Source organism: Oncorhynchus mykiss, chromosome 19, assembly GCF_013265735.2.
Source record: "Oncorhynchus mykiss isolate Arlee chromosome 19, USDA_OmykA_1.1, whole genome shotgun sequence".
Taxonomy (NCBI): domain Eukaryota; kingdom Metazoa; phylum Chordata; class Actinopteri; order Salmoniformes; family Salmonidae; genus Oncorhynchus; species Oncorhynchus mykiss.
In genome coordinates this window covers 20795127-20820219 of record NC_048583.1, presented here as the reverse complement: position 1 = coordinate 20820219, position 25093 = coordinate 20795127, and the positions used below count along the sequence as shown (strand labels likewise).

General features: G+C 43.3%; 1 protein-coding gene across 2 annotated transcripts in view; it reads right to left on the bottom strand.

Annotated features, from left to right (window-relative positions):
* Positions 1-25093, bottom strand: part of LOC110497517 (catenin alpha-2) — a 663050-nt gene that overhangs the window by 511725 nt on the left and 126232 nt on the right. For both annotated transcript variants that reach the window (XM_036954442.1, XM_036954443.1), the window contains exons 4-6: positions 15091-15257; positions 12277-12396; positions 5110-5376 (exon numbers count right to left, since the gene is read on the bottom strand). In XM_036954442.1, coding sequence (XP_036810337.1) covers positions 5110-5376; positions 12277-12396; positions 15091-15257 — 554 coding nt within the window. The remainder of the gene's footprint in view (positions 1-5109; positions 5377-12276; positions 12397-15090; positions 15258-25093) is intronic.

Sequence of the window (25093 nt, the reverse complement as noted above, 5' to 3'; positions counted from 1 at the left end):
GGAGAGAATCTCATCCTTTACCTCTGCGCGGAAACCCTCCAGAAGACGAGCGAGCAAGGCCGGCTCGTTCCAGCCACTGGAGACAGCAAGAGTGCGAAACTCAATAGAGTAGTCTGTTATGGATCGATTGCCTTGACATAGGGAAGACAGGGCCCTGGAAGCCTCCTCCCCAAAAACAGATCGATCAAAAACCCGTATCATCTCCTCCTTAAAGTCTTGATACTGGTTAATACACTCAGCCCTTGCCTCCCAGATTGCCGTGCCCCACTCACGAGCCCGTCCAATAAGGAGAGATATGACGTAGGCGACACGAGCAGTGCTCCTGGAGTAAGTGTTGGGCTGGAGAGAAAACACAATATCACACTGGGTGAGGAACGAGCGGCATTCAGTGGGCTCCCCAGAGTAACACGGCGGGTTATTGATTCTGGGCTCCGGAGATTCGAAAGCCCTGGAAGTGGCCGGTGGATCGAGGCGGAGATGGTGAACCTGTTCTGTGAGGTTGGAGACTTGGGTGGCCAGGGTCTCAACGGCATGTCGAGCAGCAGACAATTCCTGCTTGTGTCTGCCTAGCATCGCTCCCTGGATCTCGACGGCTGAGTGGAGAGGATCCGAAGTCGCTGGGTCCATTCTTGGTCGGATTCTTCTGTTACGGTGCGTGAATGAGGACCCAAAAGCGAATCAACTTAAACAGAGCTTCTTTAATTACCAAACATAGGTAGGCTCAGATGGACCGGCAGATTCTGACAGGACAGGACAAGGTTACAGCAAACATGATGACAGTCTGGTTCAGGCATGAATGACACAAACAAACAAGAATCCGACAAGGACAGGAGCAGAAACAGAGAGAGATATAGGGACCTAATCAGAGGGAAAAAGGGAACAGGTGGGGAACGGGGTGAATGGGTAGTTAGAGGAGACAAGGGACAGCTGGGGGAAAGCGGGGGAGAAAAGGTAACCTAACACGACCAGCAGAGGGAGACAGGGTGAAGGGAAAGGACAGAGACAAGACAACATGACAGTACATGACAGTTCTTTACTTAATTCAACAACAACAAAAATCTGGAGCCTGCTTGACTACAACATCTGAAAATAATGATTTAAAATGGCCCCAGGCATTTTCCACCTCACTGCATTTTAATACAGCAGACCAGTCCAACTTGCTCAAACAATTAACAAAAACATCTGCAATATAGTTCTTCTATAGACCTCATTTCTATTGAGTTGTGACAATTACAAATGTTTTGATGAACCTTCCTTATACAGAAAATGATGGCATGATCACTAAGGCCATAGTTAACAAACCCGCTGTTTGACATCCTTGATCTATCTGACACCCAACACGAGGTCAATGATGGTTTGGGTAGAAGGACAGACCCTGTTGGGCTCATTAACCAGCTGGTGTAAAGAAAACAGATGACAACAATTCTTAAGAGCTTTAATAGTAGCATTGTCCTTTTTGAGCATGTCTGTATTAAAATGTCAATCACCATTGACAATAAACTTTGATTTACCAAAATCTGTACAGTTGGAGCAAGTCTCCTCCAACAATTCATAACACTGGTCTGGTCTGGTGGTCTGTGAACAGGTTCCCGACTATAATGGGTTTGCATTTTTGGTAATAGAATGTCCAACCACACAGCTTCAATCTCGTCACGGCTTAAATCTGACCGATAGTTGAACCCAATATCTGATCTTACATAAATATGAACTCCCCCGCCTTCGCGATTGCAGTCTCTTCAAATTACTACATAATTTACAACTTCAATCTCAGCGTTGTTTAAAAAAAAAATCAAACCCGTCTAGCCATGTTTCGGGGGGGGGGGGGGGGAAAGCAAAGCCCTCCCACCTTACAGTTACCGGAGAGGAGACTCATTTCCTCGATCTTGGGAAGAAGGCTTCTAACGTCGAGATGAAGGATGCGTCGTCCTCTCGTAGAATCTTCTCTGGAGTCAAGTTCTCCTCCGCTGTTGGAACTGTCAGACAGAATTGTTCACTTGAGACGAGTGTTGACTCCCTGTAGTCCAATTGCAGCTGTGAAGCTCCAGGGTTCGCCATCGCACCTGACGCATTCGGCACAACAGACCGTCTCGTCTGGGGCCTCCCTCTGCATCCTCTCCTGGTCGCCGCGCTCGGACAGCAGAGAGAAGCGGGAGGATGAGGTTGGTTGCCATGATCAAAGTCTGCAAATTCTCTATTTATTATTCATACCTGAAAGAGAGGGCCTACCCTTCTGCCCTTCTCCATTGTAGCATGCCCCTGCTTCAATGGATTTATCACTAGAAAATGGGCCAGGGCAGTGATGAACATTTCCAGACAGTAACAGGCATAGGGTAATTATGAAGTTTCCACCATCGATTTGGCATTTACCTCTGACCTTAATCGCCCTTTTGGAGGGACTGTGGCAATTGGGATATATGAACGTGTTAATAGGGCGTATTTCCCGTTCCAGCTGCCATCTTGGATGTCGATCATGTATTTCCAGACTTATAGATATGTTTGTTCTCTATAGCCAATGATAACCACATGAGTTGCCTGTACAGCACCATAACAGATCTGGGACCAGGCTATATATTCACAACCATTTGAAAAATGTTTATCAAATAAATTCAATGTGATGTTTAGGCTTTGCATTTGATATATGTAAGCAAGTGTTGCCCTCACCTACATTACAGGTGTTGAGTGACAGGCGTATAGACATGCTTGCAATTCTCAATCTCGACCACATGGGGTCACTATAATACAAATGAAATTCAGCTACCCTGTACAGGTGTCTGCATCACAGGAGGTTGGTGGCACATTAATCAGGGACAACGGGCTCATGGGAATGGCTGGAACAAAATATGTGGAATGGTATCAAATACAAATCAAACCAAATACCAAATACCATTTGATGCCAATCCATTCGCTCCGTTCCAGCCATTATTATGAGCCGTTCTGCCCTAAGCAGCCTCCTGTGGTCTGCATATTAGGTTCCCTTGAAAAACGAGAACAACGTGGCAACAGTACTGTTTGTCCATCTTGAGACGCCGTGGAATTCAAGTAAGATATAATAAATCTGTCATTCATTTTGATGTTTTTGCAGAGGAGATCTAAGTCGTGCCATTTTACATCTAACTACGATGTTTTGTGCAGGTGTTTCTCAAGTGAAAAAACGTGAATGACAACAAAGAATTGAAGAATCCCTACTGTTGACCAATCACCGACAGAAGGTGAGTAGACTTTGGCTATCAGACTTCGGCTTACCTCGACAAAAATGTAGTGCACAAACAGCCGAGAAAAAACTCTTGCCGTAAGACCAAAAAGAGAAAAAACATTTTGACTTTCAGGTAGAACGCAGAAGTCCATGTATTGTCAGTACAACAATAAACGGCAAGTAGCCTATGGTTAGAGTGTTGGACTAGTAATTGTAAAGGCTTGCGAGATCAAATCCCCCAAGCTAACAAGGTAAAAATCTGTTGTTCTGCCCCTGAACATGGCAGTTAACCCACTGATCCTAGGCCGTCATTGAAAATATGAATTTGTTCTTAACTGACTTGCCTAGATAAATAAAGGTAAAATAAAAAAAACAGTCCTTCTGAAATTCCACAGTATGTGCCGGGGCCCTTATTCATAAAGTCTGTCTGAGTGTTGATCTATGGTCAGTTTAGCCTTTTAGATCATAATGAATAAGATGACATGGACATTGGGGAGCTGATCCTAGATCAGTACTCCTACTCTGAGATGGACACTGCTCCAGAATTCCATCCACTGCTATCTGTTATCGGTCTACGGTGTATTTATAGTCATTGGCCACTAGGTGACAGCCTTTAGTCATATTTCTCTAAGCAGCAGAAACCATTCTGGAATATACCATTCTGCAATGTCCATGCTAGTAATAATATTTAGGAACATCCTTGTAAACAATGTATTCCTCCAGTGCTGCCAGTGTGTGTACTGAAAGGGAAGTTAAATTAAAGACCACATACAGAGATGAATGAAAACAGCAGGGTTGCATAGCACCCTATTCCCTATATAGTGCTCATAGGGCTCTGATCAAAAGCAGTACACTAGATAGGACACACACAATAATGCACATTGACTTATCTGCTGAGGTGGCATTTTGTTTTAAAGCTTGTAAATGGCCTGACCTCAGAGTGATCCTTTGCTCAAACAGCGACGTTTGAGCGATGCTCAGCCGCACGCAGGTGGATTTAGTCACCTGTCGAAGTTTCTGTCAATAACATCACCACAAAGAAAATAACAGACAATATGCGCGTGTGGTATTGCAGGCTGTGCTGGGGAATCAAAAGACTGAAGGGATGAATGTGGAAAAGTCAGTCACACACACACCTGAGGTGGGAAACGGAAGTGTGTGCGTGTGCCTGTGTGTGTTGTGCGTGTGTGGGTGTGTCTCTGTGTGTGTGCATGTGTTAGTACGCCTGTGTGACTCTCTCCCTTTGCAAATGTTAGCTGAATAATTCATGGTCTGATATAATCGTCGGCTGCGGTTGCAGGTAAGCAATTCATCATGTAGTATGTAATTAAAAGGGTGTCAAAAAAATGTGTTGTGAATGCCGAGGCAACAGAGACAACCCAAGCAGTTTGTCGAAAAAGAAGGCAAAAGTCTCTCTGAATCCATATCTTAAAAGGCTTTGGGGACGCGTGATGACGGAAGGTGAGTGTATATCACTGGACGGTTTCAGTGGTAACGTTAGTGAGTGGCATTCAATGTTCTGTCTCTCTGTGCAAGCCAGCGGGTGTATCGTACAGTGGAGTAGATCAAGTTAAAAGTACTCTGTGCAACTGTCAAACACACACACACCTGAAAAGTGTGTCAACACCATACAAGAATCTATTTCAAATACGCTTTGCCAAAACGGTTGCCCTTTTTTTTGGAAAACACATGAAGACAAGGCTAATACCTGTGATATAGCCACAGAGCACAGAGACGAGGCAGCGGTCATCAAAGAGAGGAAGGGAAGGAAAGGTACCCACCTGGGCAACAGCCTTAGAAATACATCCCAGCCAGACCCACAGTCTTGCAGACTCCATTGAACTCCATACAACGCTTCCCGACTTTGATCATGGGGCTGGGGAGAGCGAAAGAGCGAAATAGGTTATGGTACTCACGTCAAACTCGTTGAGGGCCGCGGCCAGCTCGCCGATGCCAGCGTGGCCGTGCTTCTCGTCGCCGGGCGAGGTGGCCTGAGCGGCACTGCTGATGCCCCCGATGGCCTCCTGCACCTGCTTGAAGACGTAGTCGCGGTTGGCGCGCGTGGCCGCCACGTCCGGGTGGCGCAGGAAGGCCTGTGAGGCCGTGTAGAGCATGGTGGCGTTCTTCTTCAGGGCGCCACGCGCAGCCGCCATTTCGTCCCGGCACTGGGGGTCTTTCAGCTCCTGAAGACGAGATGGGGGAGTTAGGAAATGTTATATACTGGTTAGGAAATGTATACTGTTTAGGAAATGTATACTGGTTAGGAAATGTTATATACTGATCAGGAAATGTTATATACTGGTCAGGAAATGTTATATACTGTTTAGGAAATGTTATATACTGGTCAGGATTGCTATATACCGGTTAGGAAATGTTGTATACTGGTTAGGAAATGTATACTGTTTAGGAAATGTTGTATACTGGTTAGGAAATGTTATATACTGGTTAGGAAATGTTATATACTGTTTAGGAAATGTTATATACTGTTTAGGAAATGTTGTATACTGTTTAGGAAATGTTATATACTGGTTAGGAAATGTTATATACTGGTCAGGAAATGTTATATACTGGTTAGGAAATGTTATATACTGGTTAGGAAATGTTATATACTGGTCAGGAAATGTTATATACTGTTTAGGAAATGTTATATACTGGTCAGGAATGCTATATACCGGTTAGGAAATGTTGTATACTGGTTAGGAAATGTATACTGTTTAGCAAATGTTATATACTGGTTAGGAAATGTTATATACTGGTCAGGAAATGTTATATACTGGTCAAGAATGCTATATACCGGTTAGGAAATGTTATACACTGTTAAGGAAATGTTGTATACTGTTTAGGAAATGTTATATACTGGTTAGGAAATGTTGTATACTGTTAAGGAAATGTTGTATACTGTTTAGGAAATGTTATATACTGTTTAGGAAATGTTATTTACTGTTTAGGAAATGTTATATACTGGTTAGGAAATGTTGTATACTGGTTAGGAAATGTATACTGTTTAGGAAATGTTATATACCGTTTAGGAAATGTTATATACTGTTAAGGACATGTTGTATACTGTTTAGGAAATGTTATATATTGGTTAGGAAATGTTATATACTGTTTAGGAAATGTTATATACTGGTTAGGAAATGTTGTATACTGGTTAGGAAATGTATACTGTTTAGGAAATGTTATATACCGGTTAGGAAATGTTATATACTGGTCAGGAAATGGTATATACTGTTAAGGAAATGTTGTATACTGTTTAGGAAATGTTATATATTGGTTAGGAAATGTTATATACTGTTTAGGAAATGTATACTGTTAAGGAAATGTTATATACTGGTTAGGAAATGTTATATACTGGTCAGGAATGCTATATAACGGTTAGGAAATGTTGTATACTGTTTAGGACATGTATACTGTTTCTAAAATGTATACTGTTAAGGAAATGTTATATACTGGTTAGGAAATGTATACTGTTTAGGAAATGGTATACACTGGTTAGGAAATGTATACTGTTTAGGAAATGTTATACACTGAGTATACAAAACATTAAGGACACGTGCTCTGTCCATGACAATGACTGACCAGGTGAATCCAGGTGAAAGCTACGATCCCTTATTGATGTCACTTGTTAAATCCACTTCAATCAGTGTAGACGAAGGGGAGGAGACAGGTTAACGATGGATTTTTAAGCCTTGAGACAATATAGACATGGATTGTGAGGGTTAATGGGCATGACTAAAGGAACAGGGTATGGTAGTAGGTGTCAGACCAGTTTGCATCAAGAAATGCAACACTGCTGGGTTTTTCACGCTCAACAGTTTCCCCGTGTGTATCAAGAATGGTCCACCACCCAAAGGACATCCAGCCAACTGGACACAACTGTGTGAAGCATTGGAGTCAACGTGGGCCAGCATCCCTGTGGAACGCTTTCCAATGAAAGTGGTTCTGCTGGCAAAATGGGGGGTGCAACTCAATATTAGAGCAGTGTTTCTAATGTTTGTTACACTCAGTGTATATTGGTTGGGAAAGGTTGTCTACTGTTCAGGAAATGTTATAAATCAGTTAGGAAAATGTGATATACTGGTTAGGAAATGTTATATTGCTTAGGACATGCTACACATACTCAGGCCAGACGTCAGCACAGGTTATATAGTAAACCTGCAGAATTATACTAAGATACATAACTCATTTGACTTTTGTTTTGTAGCAGTATTGGAATTGATTTGAAAAGTTTGAGGTACTGAAACTTTGTTCAAAGGGTAACTTTCACTTTGCTTCGAAATCATTTAGAGACGATTTGACATCTGGTCTGACTCTCGAGATACAATCCAAACGAAGGCTGAATATTTAATTAAACTCACTCAAATGAATCGTCACATACCATTATTGTGGGCAAGAGATATGTGTCGATTGAAAGTTGAACCTTGAGGCTTTCAATTGCACGGGCTTCCTTCGATATGTCTACTCATATTCTATTCAAACATCATAAAGCCTTGCTAGGCAGACCTTCTTGATATGAAGAAAGTTATTTTATGTCAAGTCGGTCCCCTTGAACAGCGCACCTTGCGTGACCCAACAGTTCGACTGAGCGCATAACACATTATTTATTACAGATTTCCTGTCAAAACTCTACCTATGCATTATTAAGTGTTCTCACGTAACACTTCCTATTTCATTCTAAGAAAGGTTAAAAAAAAATTAAAAAAGCATCCCCTCAACGATGTGCCACTTCCAAAAAGTACCCAAACTTAGTGGAGCTTTAAGAAAGCACTCAAAGACATTTTCCCTGAATTCTAAATTATTATTCCATGGTCATGTTTAAGAGGCATTTCCAGCGACGGAGAGATGTGAGGCAATCAACCGAGAGACGGCAGCTCAACTTTCAGCATGTGTCCCAAATCACACCCTATTCCCTGTATGGTCAGAGAGGTCCGTGATCTGACCGTCACAGGGAAACATCACGTCGGGAGCGTCTGCCTGCTTGCCAGGGACCAGTGGTGTAAATCGATCCTGGTAAGAGAGAGACTCTGTGCCCCAGACATTGAACTGCTGTCTGTGTCACTGCGACCTTACTATCTGCCCAGTGAGTTCCCCCAATTGTTTGTTACCGTTGTGTACATTCAAGGGAGAAGGGAGGGAGAAACCCACAGTTAAAACTACCTCAGGCCAACCTACTGTCGGCTCCTGGAGAGGGAGAAACCCACAGTTAAAACTACCTCAGGCCAACCTACTGTCGGCTCCTGGAGAGGGAGAAACCCACAGTTAAAACTACCTCAGGCCAACCTACTGTCGGCTCCTGGAGAGGGAGAAAGCCACAGTTAAAACTACCTCAGGCCAACCTACTGTCGGCTCCTGGAGAGGGAGAAACCCACAGTTAAAACTGTCCAGATTTGGAACGACAACAGTATCACTTGTCTCCAGGGGGTGGTTTGACATCTATGTGGGAGGTATTTGGTCTCCAGGGGGTGGTTTGACTGTACTATGTGGGAGGTATTTGGTCTCCAGGGGTGTTTTGACTGTACTATGTGGGAGATATTTGGTCTCCAGGGGGTGGTTTGACTGTACTATGTTGGAGGTATTTTGTCTCCTAGGTATGGTTTGACTGTACTATGTGGGAGGTATTTGGTCTCCAGGGGGTGTTTTGACTGTACTATGTGGGAGTTATTTGGTCTTCAGGGGGTGGTTTGACTCTACTATGTGGGAGGTATTTGGTCTCCAGGGGGTGTTTTGACTGTACTATGTGGGAGGTATTTGGTCTCCAGGGGGTGGTTTGACTGTACTATGTGGAAGGTATTTGGTCTCCAGGGGGTGGTTTGACTGTACTATGTGGAAGGTATTTGGTCTCCAGGGGGTGGTTTGACTGTACTATGTGGGAGGTATTTGGTCTCCAGGGGGTGGTTTGACTGTACTATGTGGGAGATGTTTGGTCTCCAGGGGGTGTTTTGACTGTACTATGTGGGAGTTATTTGGTCTTCAGGGGGTGGTTTGACTCTACTATGTGGGAGGTATTTGGTCTCCAGGGGGTGTTTTGACTGTACTATATGGGAGGTTTTTGGTCTCCAGTGGGTGTTTTGACTGTACTACGTGGGAGGTATTTGGTCTCCAGGGGGTGTTTTGACTGTACTATGTGAGAGGTATTTGGTCTCCAGGGGGTGTTTTGACTGTACTATGTGGGAAGTATTTGGTCTCCAGGGGGTGTTTTGACTGTACTATGTGGGAGGTATTTGGTCTCCAGGGGGTGTTTTGACTGTACTATGTGGGAGGTATTTGGTCTCCACTATGTGGGAGGTATGAGGACAGCAGCTCGGATCTTGATTAACTCAGATGTTTCAGACTATGTAAACTTCTGTGTTGAGTCAGTTGTGCCCACTAAAACCCGTAAAAGCTTCCCTAACAATAAGCCTTGGGTATCAAAAAAATCTTCAATCACTACTTAATAGGAAGAAGGCAGTTCATGCTGAGGGTGATAGACAGGCTTTAAGAGATGTACAACGTGAGATCAAAAGACAGATACTAGTGGACAAGGAGGCATACAAGCAAAGGGTGGAGAGGACCCTCTCCTCAGGAAACACAAGGGCGGCCTGGCAAGGGATTAAATCCATGGCTAACGCTCCCAACATACAGTCTGCAGGGGAAAAACCAATGCTGTCCTTGGGAGACATGAGGGCCAGAACATGGTTTAATAAACTGAATGTTTTCTTCTCAAGATTTGAAAGCAGACAAGTTTGTGTCGGAGGTAAAAAAACAAAACAAATGGAAGCATCATTACAAACGAATGTTTTGAAGTTGTTCAGGGGATGTAACGCACACAAAAGCCCAGGCCCAGACAAGTGGACAGGTGATAAAGGACTGTGCTAAACATTTGGCTGGTGTTTTTAACAGACATTTTCCAATCCTCCCTCAAAAAACTCAATAATTATACCGATTCTTAAAGCACCTCATCCCTCTGTGCTGAATGACTACCGCCATGTCGCCTTGACATCCTTAGTCATGAAATGCCTTGAGAAAATGATGAAAAGTCATGTTCTCAGCGCCACCGAGAATCTCCTCGACCCGTTTCAGTTTTCCTATCAGCCCCAGCAGAGGAGTTGATGGTGGCATTCTTACTCTCCTCAACATGGTCTATAAACATCTAGAGGGTGCCAAATCCAATTTCAGGGTTCTGTTTGTTGACTTCAACACAATCCAGCCTTACATTCTGGCACAGAGACTCTTTCGGGACTTCTCCTTAAATGGGGGGCTAGTTTTGTGGTTGTTGGACTTCCTGAGCCAGCGGTGAAAAGTAGGTCCCCACGTGTCGGACATACACCAACACAAGCTCTCCTCAGGAATGTGTTTTGTCCCCACTCCTGTACATTAAGTTCGCTGATGATACTGCATTGATCAGCCTGTTGCATGATGACGAGGAACACCATGGCCCGGTCCTAGATTACTTTGTAGAGTGGTGTGACGAATCACACTTGGTCCTCAATACCAATAAGACCAAAGAGATGTGCGTAGACTTCAGGAAGCGTACAACACCTACCTCTGCAACATCTATCAGAGGTCAGAACATAGAGATTATAGAGGAATACAAACATCTGTGTGTCCTCTTGGACAATAAGCTTCAGTGGAGTAAATGTACAGACCTGATCTACAAAAAGAGCCAACAGAGACTGTACTTTCTCAAAAAGCTGGGATATTTTAATGAAGACTGTACTATACTGACTCTGTTTTACAAATCTTTCATTGAGAGTATTTCCACTTTTTGTATTTTTTGATAGTGTGGCAATGCCACTGTCAGCCAGAGAAATATGCTGAGAAGGATTATCACCATAGCAAGCAAGGTACTTGGACGAGGCCTGAGACGAGATCTTTAAGGTCAGGGCCCTCCGCAAGGCTCACAAAATCATTTTAGACCCAAGCCACCCCCTTTACCCGGACTTTGAACGGCAGGGAAAACAGAGACTGCGCCAGGTGTGATATCCCTCCTAAATATCACAGCTCAGGCTAATGTTTCTATCGGACCCAGTAAGACCAGCAGGCTAATGTTCCTATAGACTCAGTAAGGCCAGCAGGCTAATGTTCCTATAGACACAGTAAGGCCAGCAGGCTAATGTTCCTATAGACACAGTAAGGCCAGCAGGCTAATGTTCCTATAGACACAGTAAGGCCAGCAGGCTAATGTTCCTATAGACACAGTAAGGCCAGCAGGCTAATGTTCCTATAGACACAGTAAGGCCAGCAGGCTAATGTTCCTATAGACACAGTAAGGCCAGCAGGCTAATGTTCCTATAGACACAGTAAGGCCAGCAGGCTAATGTTCCTATAGACACAGTAAGGCCAGCAGGCTAGTCTCCTTTTATTGTTATGTAACTGTTATTAAAGTTGTATTGTCAATCTTGTTTTGCATTTAAGCACCACTTTAAATGTGTACATGACACTGCAACAATATTTCCCCAAGGGGACAATAAAGGCAGGAAAGTATATAGTGCACTACTTTTGACCAGAGCTCTATGGGCCCTTGCTCAAAAGTAGTGTGCCATTTGGGACGCAGCCTCAGTCATTCCTCAGTCAGAAACGGCGCGCTATGGCACAGTCACGGATACAGCTCAGCACTTAAACGTGTTTTTGGAGAAGGCGTTCAGTTATGACCGAGAGCCCAGCTCGGTGTTGAGAGTCGTTTCCCCCCCTCCCTAGGCTAGCGATAGAGGCAGTGGTGTGATGTAGTGCCATGACTGTGTCTGCTTGCTCTGTGCGTGTGCGATGTCCTGCTATGATAGAGAATCAGTGTTCTTGCTGTGTCTTTGGTAAGAGCCGAAGGGCTCTCTGTCTCTATGGGTTTTTAATGCGTCTGCCTCGCTACTGGTTTCCTCTTTAAACTTCCCCTGGCTGGACCTAATCGTCTCGAGGTTTAACACATCACTGATGGTTAGAGGTACAGGTGCTGGAGGTACAGGTGTGTGTGTGTGTCTGTGCGTATGTGTGTGTGAGCAGTCTCCTGCAAAGCTTGGTTTCCCATTTATCTGTGATACGAGCTCAAGCAGCCTGGTGTGGAGTATGACATATTTAACTATCACCTGCTAGTGTGAGTGTGTTTGTGTTACCTGCTGTCTGCGGGCAGCCACATAGTTGAGCTTCACCATCTCCTTGCCAAACTCTTTGAAGCGGTTGGCAAGGTCCTGCTCGTTGGTGGCATTCTTCACTGCCTCCAGGGCCTCCTCCACCTGTCATATACACACCCACACACACCCACACCCACACACACACACACAAACACACACACACACACACACACACAAATAGACACACAGACACACACGCATGCACACACACACACGAAAACATGGAGACACAGATATTTAACATTTGCAAAGAGTTTATGGACATAGCTACCTTAAGGCTTTCCATTAAGTATTTTCATGAAGTGACAAAACTTCAGCTACAGATGTAGGATCTCAATTTGAGCATCAATTTAATCCTCCAGCAACAGGAAATGTGAATTATTACATGGATTATAATTAATGGACATTTTTGTAGGGGTTGAAAAAAATCTAGTCTGTAATTTCGAAGGGAAAATTACAAACTTCAGAACCCGTTTTAAACCTCAAATACACTACAAGTTTAAAATGTCCCTCCTGCAAACAGGGTGATCAAATAAAATCATAAAATTATATAAAAATTATAAGGAACTTTGCTTGGCGGGACCAAAATAAATGTTCACTTCTTTGTAATTGCTACTAGAACATATTTTTTTGTTTTTGTGGCAATTAACTTAATAGTTTTTTTTTTAAATTGTCCCCTTTTAGCGATCCTCATCCCTGTATGTGCAGGTCCATTCTTATTCTAAACTACTTTCTGTAGCCATTAAGAAAGTGCAGACAATAGTATTGGAAAGAGAGTGTGAGCGAGAGCAGGAGAAAGAAAGAGAGCATAGAGAGAGAGAGAGAGAGAGAGAGAGAGAGATAGAGACCAGAGAGAGACCAGAGAGAGAGAAAGAGAGAGAGAGAGAGAGAGAGAGAGAAAGAGACCAGAGAGAGAGAGATATAAAGAGACCAGAGAGAGAGAGAGAAAGAGACCAGAGTGAGCGAGACAGAACAGAACAGAACAGAACAGAGAGAGAGAGAGAGAGACCAGAGAGAGAGAGAGATATAAAGAGACCAGAGAGAGAGAGAGAAAGAGACCAGAGTGAGCGAGACAGAACAGAACAGAACAGAGAGAGAGAGAGCAGAGAGAGAGAGAGAAAGAGAAAGAGACTTGAGAGACCAGAGAGAGAGAGAAAGAGAGAGAGAGAGGAGAGAAATAACTCGTAAGTGGCCTTTGATGAGAAGCTTAGGCACAGACTGGAGTTAAGCCCCCTCTCGGCTCCCGGGGACACCCTAAATGTTCTAGAAGATGAACTGTCTGAGAGTGTGTGTATGTGTGTATGTGTAGGTCTAGGCAGTTGTACCAGCACTGCACTGGATCACAATGAAAGCACTACAGCCAGAAGCATAACTTGTGACCTGTATGTGTCCTGTAAACATATAGGCTTAATTATACTTCTATCCAAGCGGTGTGACATGTACAGTATGTGTGGTTAATACCTCCTTGTTCCTTATAGCGGGTATCCATCAGTGGACTCTGATATCATAGCAGGTGCCTGTGTGTGTGTGTGCGTGTGCGTGTGCGTGTGTGTGTTTGTGTGTGTGTGTGCATGCGTGAGTGTGTGTGTGTGTGTGCCTGTGTGTGTGTGTGTGTGTGTGCTCTACTACTGAGGTTCTGGCTCATCTATATGCTAATGTACGGCCCAGGTAGAATGTAGCGCTCCCAGTGTACAGTGGTGATCAGTGGTGATCAGTGGAGCTGTGGATTAGAGCATGGCATGCTGGGATAACCTGGGGAGGGGATGGGACAGGACATGGGGATGTTACTCACTGAAGGTGTCCAGAAATGCCTCTATGGATCGCCAAAGGCATTTGAACTCCTAGTGTGTTTTGATACAGTGTCCTTCCACACACTAGGTGAAGACAAAATATGTATCCTGGATGCATCCTAAATGGCACACTATTCTCTATTTAGCGCACTACTCTGACTAAGGCCCTAGACTAAGAGGACACGTTGACTCTACTGTACTTACTGAAGTTGCTGACTATTCTGTAGCCTGACTATATACAGTATGTCCCTGTTGATCGCCAAAGGCATATGAAAGCCCTTGTGTTATCTTACGATTTTAAGCTACCTTGCTCTTTCACTTACAGTAAGGGAAGGGAGAGGTGTGTGTGTGTGTGTGTGTGTGTGTGTGTGTGTGTGTGTGTGTGTGTGTGTGTGTGTGTGTGTGTGTGTGTGTGTGTGTGTGTGTGTGGAATTTGGTAGAGTAGTGGTTGGCTCACCCTGAAACTCTACAGGGGTTGGGAGTGTGTGTGTGTGTGTGTGTGTGTGTGTGTGTGTGTGTGTGTGTGTGTGTGTCCTGCTGGGTCTATCTACAAAGGCCAGCTGACTTTGTAGCTGGTAGGGGAGCCTCTCTGCGGCGCGTTTCAAGATATGCAGACTAACCGACAGCGACTTCAAACAGCCTTTTTAAAGGCCACCGTCGTTCACAGCGTTTGAATAAAAGTTAAGAGGTTACTCGAGAGTAACTTTGTCAGACTTTGTATGATAGGGTCCTAGACCAAGGTTTGTACTCAGATGCATGAGTTCCACCTCAGTTTCTTAATCAAACCATTGGCAGCATGGGGTGACAACGCACAAACTTCACCATCACTTCAGAATAAATCCCATGGGATGGGGTGCATCTCAATCTCAATAGTCCAGTGTTGTCCATTCCGGACGAGACAAGGGGTGGATGCCTCTTGGCATGGATGGAGATGTGTCCCTTGTATCAGTGAAGAAGAGCAAAAGGATATAGTTATAGAGTAGTCGGTAGACTATGAGTTGCTTACGATTTTCAGGTGGGCCAGCAACCTCATGACATCGGCCATGTCGGCGAGGATGAGCAGGCGGGTGACGGCGGAGAGCAGGGCGCGGGCAGCCCTCACCATGGTGCCTCGCTTCACTGAGGAGCAAGGGTCGTCAGCAAACTCCTGGGAGGCCACGCGCATTGAATCGCCTGCAGAGGGGGATCAGGGTGAGACAGAGAGGGAGCGAGAGAGAGAGAGTGAGATGTGGCTGAGGTTGGAGGTGGGTCAGCAGATATATCACACCAGATAGACTTCCGTATTCAACGTTCTCCCAGGTCCCCAGGACATCGGGAGAAGCCTTCAATAGAGTCCACTAGGGGCAACATGAGCATGTATTACCATCTAGTAGGCTCGCGGCTTGCTAGGGTGTTGTGGATGGGGATATAGAGGAAGGGCTAAACCACGCACTTCGGTTCCAAGGATCGCAGGTTCAGCACTAGGCACTTATTTAATTTGTTTCTGTTTTAAACTCTTCCCAAACCTTAACCCCTTACCTTAATCGGTGGGAATGAATTCCTAAACTTATTCGTCAAGCTCTTTCTGTTTTAACAGCCTTAACCCTTATCTACTTTCACTTCCCATAGGGTTCAACATGTTTTTTGAATGACTACCTCATCTCTGTACCCACACATATAGGTCCCACATATAGGTCCCTCAGTCGAGCAGTGGATTTCAAACACAGATTCAACCGCAAAGACCAGGGAGGTTTTCCAATGCCTCACAAAGAAGGGCACCTATTGGTAGCAGGCATTGGATATCCATTTGAGCATGGTGAAGTTATTCATTACAATTTGGATGGTGTATCAATACACCCAGTCACTGTAAAGATACGGGTGTCCTTCCTAACTCAATTACCGGAGAGGAGGGAAACTGCTCAGGCTAATGGTGACTTTGCAACAGTTAATGGCTGTCATAGGAGAAAATTGAGGATGGGATCAACAACATTGTAGTTACTCCACAATACTAACCTAATTGACAGAGTGAAAAGCAGGAAGCCTGTACAGAATGTAAATATTCCAAAACATGCATCCTGTTTGCAACAAGGCATTAGGCATTAAGGTGAAACTGCAACAAATGTGGCAAAGAAAATAACTTTATGGCCTGAATACACAGCTTTATGTTCGGGGCAAATCCAACCCAACACATCCCTGAGTACCTCTCTTCAAGTATGGTGGTGGCTGCATCATGTTATGGGTATGCTTGAGTTTTTTTAATTATGGTTGTTTTGACTGAGAGCATTTGATGAAATGCACGCAGCATCACAACTTGAGATATCTGAAACATTCTATGAGTAGCAGCGCATTTATGAGCGCATCCGATACAGATTAGGGGAGACAGGGGGCTATTCCGGGGATATAGGCTACTGAATATAACCTATTCAGTTCGAGTGGCTATTGCGCATCCTCCCGCATGCTGTTGGAAGACAAATGCAAAAGTAATATGAGGATTGGGACACACAAGTGATACTTCATAATAATCACAAATGGATTTAACAGTTTCGCGAGCATTTTTTTGTCAAATAAACAACTGACTTGCATGGACACGTGGTTTTGTTTTGGAATTTGAGTTTGTTTGGCATTTTGCAATGTGCTTCTAACTATTGACTCAGGGGGTTGACTACTTATAGAATCAAGATATATTAGTGTTTCAGTTTTCGTCAATTTTGTCTTGTGACAATTAAATCAATTTTAATTAATATCACTTTGTAACAACAAAATGTTGAAAAATGAAAAGGGGTACGAATACTTTCTGTATTCCCATGTGCATGTATCTACACCAGATTTTACGTGTTGTATTGCACATGCTTAGCATTAAGTGCAGACTTCCTAGCCTGAACTTCTCTCCGTGTGTGTAGTGTGTCGCAATCTTAATCTACATCACATCAACGCGGTAGGAAACCGGGGAACCATTTGGTTTCTCCCTGAGTGGTGGAGGTGAGCTGAAAAGATCCCTGTTTGAGCCCTGTGGTGGTGGTTGCATAGCAGTAACCTCCTCCTGCATGGCCCACACCACCACAGGAGGCCGGAGGTGCTGGTGACGTATCCCAGGAAACCATGTGGAATCCATAGAGAGAACAGAGAGCAGAGGAGAAGGAGTTGTGTTTGTGTGTTTCCCTTTATCACACTTTATCTGTACATCGTATATGTCTACCTTGGATAACAAGTATTCAGTATGACAGTTAAAATGCAAACCATCTTGGTTCATGTAAGGGAAAGCCATAGTATAGTCCTAGAGTGAGTGCAGTTATTTCTGCTGGCACTAGTGGTATATCCCGCAGTGGCTCCCATGTAAACCCCAGTCTGTGGATCAAGAGAGGTAATTAGGAGTCACCTCAGACTGGCCTGATCCTAGATCTGTTTGTGCTGTCTTGCCAACTCTAATTGTCATTGTGACACCAGCACAAACAGATATGGGAACAGTCTAACCTCAGACAGAGCCGAGCTTGTCTCACTAGGGAATGCTCTCTCTGTCTGAGGCCTTCTCATTCATAAACCACAGACTGATTACATTGACTGCCTCTCCTTAAAGCCCAAGGGGGGGCATCAGTGGCTTATGTCACCTGATAAAAAGTACAGATAAATCCATAGATCATACACAGAGAAGCAAGCACACACACACACACACACACACAAACACTTTTAAGTGAGTCATCATAACCGGTGACGAGGCAGTGTGTATGTGTGTGTGTACGTGTGTATGTGAGTGTACGTGTGTGCGTGTGTGACAGTGACAGTTTGGTGGGCTTAGTGAATCCCCGCAGTCTGAAATCAGCTTCCATAATTTAATCAGGAGGAGTTGAGAGGCGATAGAGGAGACGATTGGACGATAGGACTCAGAGGGTTATAGACAAGATTATAGGTTTGATGGGGGCTCGAGCTGCACACTGTTAAAATAACCTTCAGCTTAAAGGCTTTATTGGCAAGGACGTCTCTTTCCACACAGTACTCCTGCTGGCTCCTGTTCCATTTGCCAGTCGGAATCCTCCATAAAAACAGAGTGAGAACATTAACCATCTTTTCACTTTTACTCCAGACGCAAAACAAATAAAATGCCACTATGATCTTCAGGCAGTGTGAACCTAAAACGGGTGAACTGGAAGTGGGCTTTCAGTTTAAAAGCTCCACGTATGGTAGTTCTTGACACTGTTCCTCGTGACTATATAACTTCAAAAGACACGAACAAACGTACATTCAAAGTAGTGGTTGATCCTTCAATAAAGGACTGTTACTGTCATGAATTAGTCATCGAATAGAGAATCAGACACCATTTACGACTCTAATCTCCTAAAATAGTGCCCTGTCAGTGTCAGCAATATCCTCTCTCACTGTCCGCATCCCAAATGGCACTCCATCCCCTTTATAGTGCACTACTTTTCACTCGGGCACATTTGGGACGCATACACCCTGCTGTAGTCTATACCTTATAATGGGACATGATGTGATGTGGATTGTAGAGATTTCTGTTCCCCCCCACTGGGGTGTGACTGGGTCTGCTGTCCTGTCCTATAGCACATGGTCAGATAGCTAGTTCTTCCTAGTCTCATTGGCAGCCAGGGATTCAGTCTGATTGATTTGTTTCCTCACGAGGAGAGAGCTTTCCCATTAACAGTGAAAGGTCAAGTGTGAACACACACATACATATTCAAGGCACCCACAGGCACACATACAGTTGACATTTTCTCATTAACAAACTATAGTTTTGGCAAGTCGGTTAGGACATCTACTTCGTGCATGACACAAGTAATTTTTCCAACAATTGTTTACAGACAGATTATTTCACTTATAATTCACTGTATCACAATTCCAGTGGGTCAGAAGTGTACATACACTTAGTTGACTGTGCCTTTAAACAGCTTGGAAAATTCCCGAAAATTATGTCATGGCTTTAGAAGCTTCTGATAGGCTAATTGACATACTTTCAGTCAATTGGAGGTGTACCTGTGGATGTATTTCAAGGCCTACCTTCAAACTCAGTGGCTCTTTGCTTGACATCATGGGAAAATCAAAATAAATCAGCCAAGACCTCAGAAAATAAATTGATGACCTCCACAAGTCTGCTTCATCCTTGGGAGCAATTTCCAAACGCCTGAAGGTACCACATTCATCTGTACAAACAATAGTACGCAAGTATAAACACCATGGAACCACGCAGCCGTCATACCGTTCAGGAAGGAGACGTGTTCTGTCTCCTAGAGATGATCGTACTTTGGTGCGAAAAGTGCAAATCAATCCAAGAACAACAGCAAAGGAACTTGTGAAGATGCTGGAGGAAACAGGCACAAAAGTATCTATATCCACAGTAAAACGAGTCCTATATCGACACAACCTGAAAGGCCGCTTAGCTAGGAAGAAGCCACTGCTCCAAAACCGCCATAAAAAAGCCAGACTACGGTTTGCAACTGCACATGGGGACAAAGATCGTACTTTTTGGTCTGATGAAACAAAAATAGAAATGTTTGGCCATAATGACCATCGTTATGTTTGGAGGAAAATTGGGGAGGCTTGCAAGCCGAAGATCACCATCCCAACCGTGAAGCATGGGGGTGGCAGCATCATGTTGTGGGGGAGCTTTGCTGTAGGGGGGACTGGTGCACTTCACAAAATAGATGGCATCATGAGGAATTAAAATTATGTGGATATATTGAAGCAACATCTCAAGACATCAGTCAGGAAGATAAAGCTTGGTCGCAAATGGGACTTCCAAATGGACAATGACCCCAAGCATACTTCCAAAGTTGTGGCAAAATGGCCCAAGGACAACAAAGTCAAGGTATTGGAGTGGCCATCACAAAGTGCTGACCTCAATCCTATAGAAAATTTGTGGGCAGAACTGAAAAAGTGTGTGCGAGCAAGGAGGCCTACAAACCTGACTCAGTTACACCAGCTCTGTCAGGAGGAATGGGCCAAAATTCACCCAACTTATTGTGGGAAGCTTGTGGAAGGCAACCCGAAATGTTTGACTCAAGTTAAACAATTTAAAGGCAATGCTACCAAATACTAATTGAGTGTATGTAAACTTCTGACCCACTGGGAATGTGATGAAAGAAATAAGAGCTGAAATAAATAATTCTCTCTATTATTCTGACATTTCACAGTCTTAAAATAAAGTGGTGAACCTAACTGATGTAAGACAGGGATTTTTTTACTGGGAATAAATGTCAGGATTTGTGAAAAACTGAGTTTAAATGTATTTGGCTAAGGTGTATGTAAACGTACGACTTTCAACTGTACAGTGCAATGCAAAAGTATTCAGATCCCTTAGATTTCTTCACATTTTATTGTTACAAAATGTTATTAAAATGTATTTCATTGTCATTTGATGTCAACAAAGTTGTGTGAGTCTTATTGAGTAAGTCTATAAGAGATTTGCACATCTGGATTGTGAAATATTTGCCTGTTATTATTTACAAAATTCTTCAAGCTCTGTCAAGATGTTAGGGATCAGAAATGGCAGAAATGTTCAAGTCTTGCCATAGATTTTCAAGAACATTTAAGTCAAAACTGTATCTTGGCCACTCAGGAACATTCACCGTCTTCTTGGTATGCAACTCCAGTGTAGATTTGGCCTTGAGTTGTTGGTTATTGTGCTGCTGAAAGGTGAATTCCACTCCCCGTCTCTGGTGTAAAGAAAACAATCAGATTTAGCTTCAGCCTGTTTTACACCAGCGACTGGGAGAGCCTGTGCTTAGCTCTATTCCATTTTTTCATCCTACAAAACTCACTAGTCTTTGCCGATGACAAGTATACCCATAACATGATGCAGCCACCACCATGCTTGAAAATATTAAGAGTTTTACTCAGTGATGTGTTGTGTTGGATTTGCCCCAAACATAAGGATTTGCATTTAGGCCAGAAAGTGTATTCATTTGCTGTGTTTTACTTGCAGTATTTCTTTAATGCGAAGACGCATGTTTGGGAATATGTTTTGCAGTCTTCTTTTTACTCTGTCATTCAGATCATTATTGTGAAGTCACTGCAATGTTGTTGATCCATACTCAGATTTCTCCCATCACAGCCATTGACCTCTGTTACTGTTTTAAAATCACGAATGGCCTCATGGTAACATCCCTGAGCAGTTTCAATCGGACAACTGTAACTTTTGATGTGTCTGGGTGGTTTAATACATAAACCACATCTTAATTATAAACTTGGACATGCTTTATAGAGATATCCAATGTCTGATTTGTTATTGTTTCCAATCTACCAATCACTCTCCTTCTTTATGAGGCTTTCGAAAAGCTCCCTGGTCTTTGTAGTTGACAATCTTCCACTTTGACATTACAGAGTATTTTCTATCCATTTGAATCCCACTTTGTAACACAATAAAATGGGAAGAAATCCACACACACACACACACATACATGCATACACACAAATGCACACGCAAACACACACCCACTCACTAACACGTTAAACACACACTCACACACATGTGGGACACACACACACACACGTGGGACACCCACACACACTCATTCACATGTTAAACACATAAAGACACACACACAGCCCGCTCTCTAAGGCTCGTCTGTCCACTCCCTCTTTCTCCATGTCAGTGTTCCTTCAATTCCAGTTCTCTCATTCACACTCTTTCTCCCTCACCCATGGCTTAACAAGGGCACAAGTGGAAACTTTGATCAAAGCTCAGTGAGGAATTGCACGGCCATGTGTGCCACTGATCCATTTCATGGATCTGGAATGGCTCCGCGCCAACAGTGTCAAGTCTGTCTGCAGTGCACACTATGAAATGTGAGGAAACTGTAGAGGTGAGAGCCGGATGGATGATGAATGTGTGTGCAACAGCTGCCGGTGGTAAGCCACCACTTCTCTTTCTGCTGATCTGAGTATTGAACATGCAGTACAATCCAATTCCGAACGGAGGAAAACATCACCTTCGAGCCAGGGCTCATTGAACTCCATTCAGCCGTTGAAGGGGACTTGACTTGCAGGCAGGAAAACAACTATAAGTGACTTTATAGGTGGCATTTGCCATCCTGAAAAGAAACGTTCCCAAGACGATAGATAACAGAGCACTATTTGATGAGGCGTAGTGATACACGTTGGAGATCGGCGAGGGTTGTATTGGGCCCACAGGCTTTCGGCGTGACCGGTTTACAAATGATGGAATCACGGCCCTTCCACAAGCCTCTACAGCCTATATGGTGTTCCGACACTGCTACCGCCCACGGACAATCAAAGCATTAATGTCGCGCGACTGTGAAGTAAACATCTCAGGATCGTTGCATTCTCCAAAACCAGGGCCAGGGCCCGAGCTTAATGGGTATCAATCAGAGGAAAGTACGACTCTTTCCCTCTCTTACACAAGTGCACACACGTCTCCTTCTGCTTCTAATCCATCAGGAGAGAGAGGGAACGTCTGATCGCCCCATTACTCTGACCCGCCGAGCGCTTAACCACTGGGAAATGAGATTTTGGGATATCGGAAAGCCAAACGACAGTCCACGCTCGGTAAAACGTTCCCCAAAACTTTAGTGTGATTTAGAGGGTTTGTGTCTGCATATGATGAGTCATTGTACTTCAATTCCAAACACTTTAAAGTAAACCAAACACCAAAACAAAGCAATACAGTATTTCCTTGGATAGAAAAGTCAGCAGTCATGCTAGGCTTGGGTAAGTTTGTGTTAAGGTTTTCTTCCGGTGAAAGAGAGGAGGACCAAAATGCAGCGTGGTTATTATTAAACATCTTTAATAAAGATGATAACGAACAATACAAAAACACTAAATGTAATGTGAAAAACCAAACCAGCCCTATCTGGTGCAAACAAACACAGAGACAGGAACAATCACCCACAAAACACTCAAAGAATATGGCTGCCTAAATATGGTTCCCAATCAGAGACAACGATAAACACCTGCCTCTGATTGAGAACTACTCTAGGCAACCATAGACTTTCCTAGACAACTCCACTAACCACAATCCCATAACCTACAAAAAAACCCTAGACAAAACACACCACATAAATAACCCATGTCACACCCTGGCCTGACCAAAATAATAAAGAAAACACAAAATACTAAGACCAGGGCGTGACAGTTTGTAATGGGGCCAAGGATGTGTGTGTAAAATGGTTGGTCGGCAATAGAGGCAAGGCTACAACGACGGTAGTGCATTTCCTGTATATTTCCTGCTTATTCACTCCTGATTTCAAAAATAATTCAACAGGAATTTCTGGAAAGCCTGTGAATTTTGAGAAAGTTGTATGTATAGAATCTGATTTGCATAGAACGGAGAGGGTTCCGACTAGACCGGCTTGGACAAATCCAGCACCACCCAAATGAGACGCAGGGGGAGGCGATAGAGTGTGCAAGAGCAAATTAAAAATATGTTGTTTTCACCTCTGGGCTTCAAACACACTTTCAAATAACTCATATTTACTCTTTGCTGTTTACTGTCTTTTGAAGGGCAGGGGAGGAAAATGCCACTTCGTTTCAAGGGCGCCAGACCAAACCATTAATTTGTGAACATTTTGGATTGGATGTTATTGGGTCTGGCCAGGGCAAAGTGTTGAGCCAATTAAGCCAATTAAGACGTTTCCCAAATGGCACCCTATTCCCTATATAGTGCACTATTTTTGACCAGGGACTGAACTGGGTTCCATTTGGGAAGCATCCTCTATCTTCTTGAAGGTCAAATTATACAGCAGTTTGGAGTATTTTTATATAGGGACATAAAACTAAAACTGCGGTGGCACATGTTTCAGCTGAAGGGGCTAAGCCCCTTTTGCCCCCTTGTTTAGCCGGGCCTGCAAGCAGAGCTGTTTTTATCAAGACACAGATATTCTGTGCTTCTTCATTTGGTGCATAGGCAGATATCGACAGCTTGGCTACATTGTAACCGCGGAGCGGCCATGGTGTGCTTGCATATGGGGCTCAGCCATGACTGTCACTTTTGTAACTGAATGAAAACGTTTGATCAATGTGATTTAACCGATTGAAGATGAGAAAATATATGGCAAAAATGCAGAATAGTGTAAAATGCCTGTAAACCGCTTGGAGGGGGGATTATTTCACAGATTTAATTTTGTAGTATTAGGCCTACTGATTCATTTCACAGATTTAATTATGTAATATTAGGCCTACTGATTCATTTCACAGATATAATTATGTAATATTAAGCCTACTGATTCATTTCACAGATTTAATTATGTAATATTAGGCCTACTGATTCATTTCACAGATTTAATTATGTAATATTAGGCCTACTGATTCATTTCACAGATTTAATTATGTAATATTAGGCCTACTGATTCATTTCACAGATTTAATTATGTAATATTAGGCCTACTGATTCATTTCACAGATTTAATTATGTAATATTAGACCTACTGATTCCTTTCATAGATTTAATTATGTAATATTAGGCCTAATGATTAATTTCACAGATTTAATCATGTAATATTAGGCCTACTATTTCTCACTATCTACTTGCAAGCTCAATTGAGCAGTACATTTCAAACACAGGTTCTACCACAAAGACCAGGGAGGTTTTCCAATGCCTCGCAAAGAGGTAGATGGGGCATCCATTAAAAAGCAGACATTGAATAACCCTTTAAGCATGGTGAAGTTATTAATTAGATTTTGGATGGTGTATTAATAGACCCAGTCACTACAAAGATACAGGCGTTCTTCCCAACTCAGTTGCTGGAGTGCAAGGAAACCGTTCAGGGATTACACCATGATGCCAATGGTGACTTTAAAACAGTTACAGAGTATAATGGCTGTGACTACAACATTGTTGTTACTCCTCAATACGAACCTAAATGACAGAGTGAAAAGAAAGAAGCCTGAACAGAATACAAATATTCCAATACATGCATCCTGTTTGCAACAAGGCAATAAAGTTAAACAGCAAAAAATGTAATCGTTAACAACAGGGGAGTTTTTCAGAATAAAAAATAAACGGAATGTAGATAAGTACAGGCAAAATCATAGAGGAAAACCTGGTTCAGTCTGCTTTCCACCAG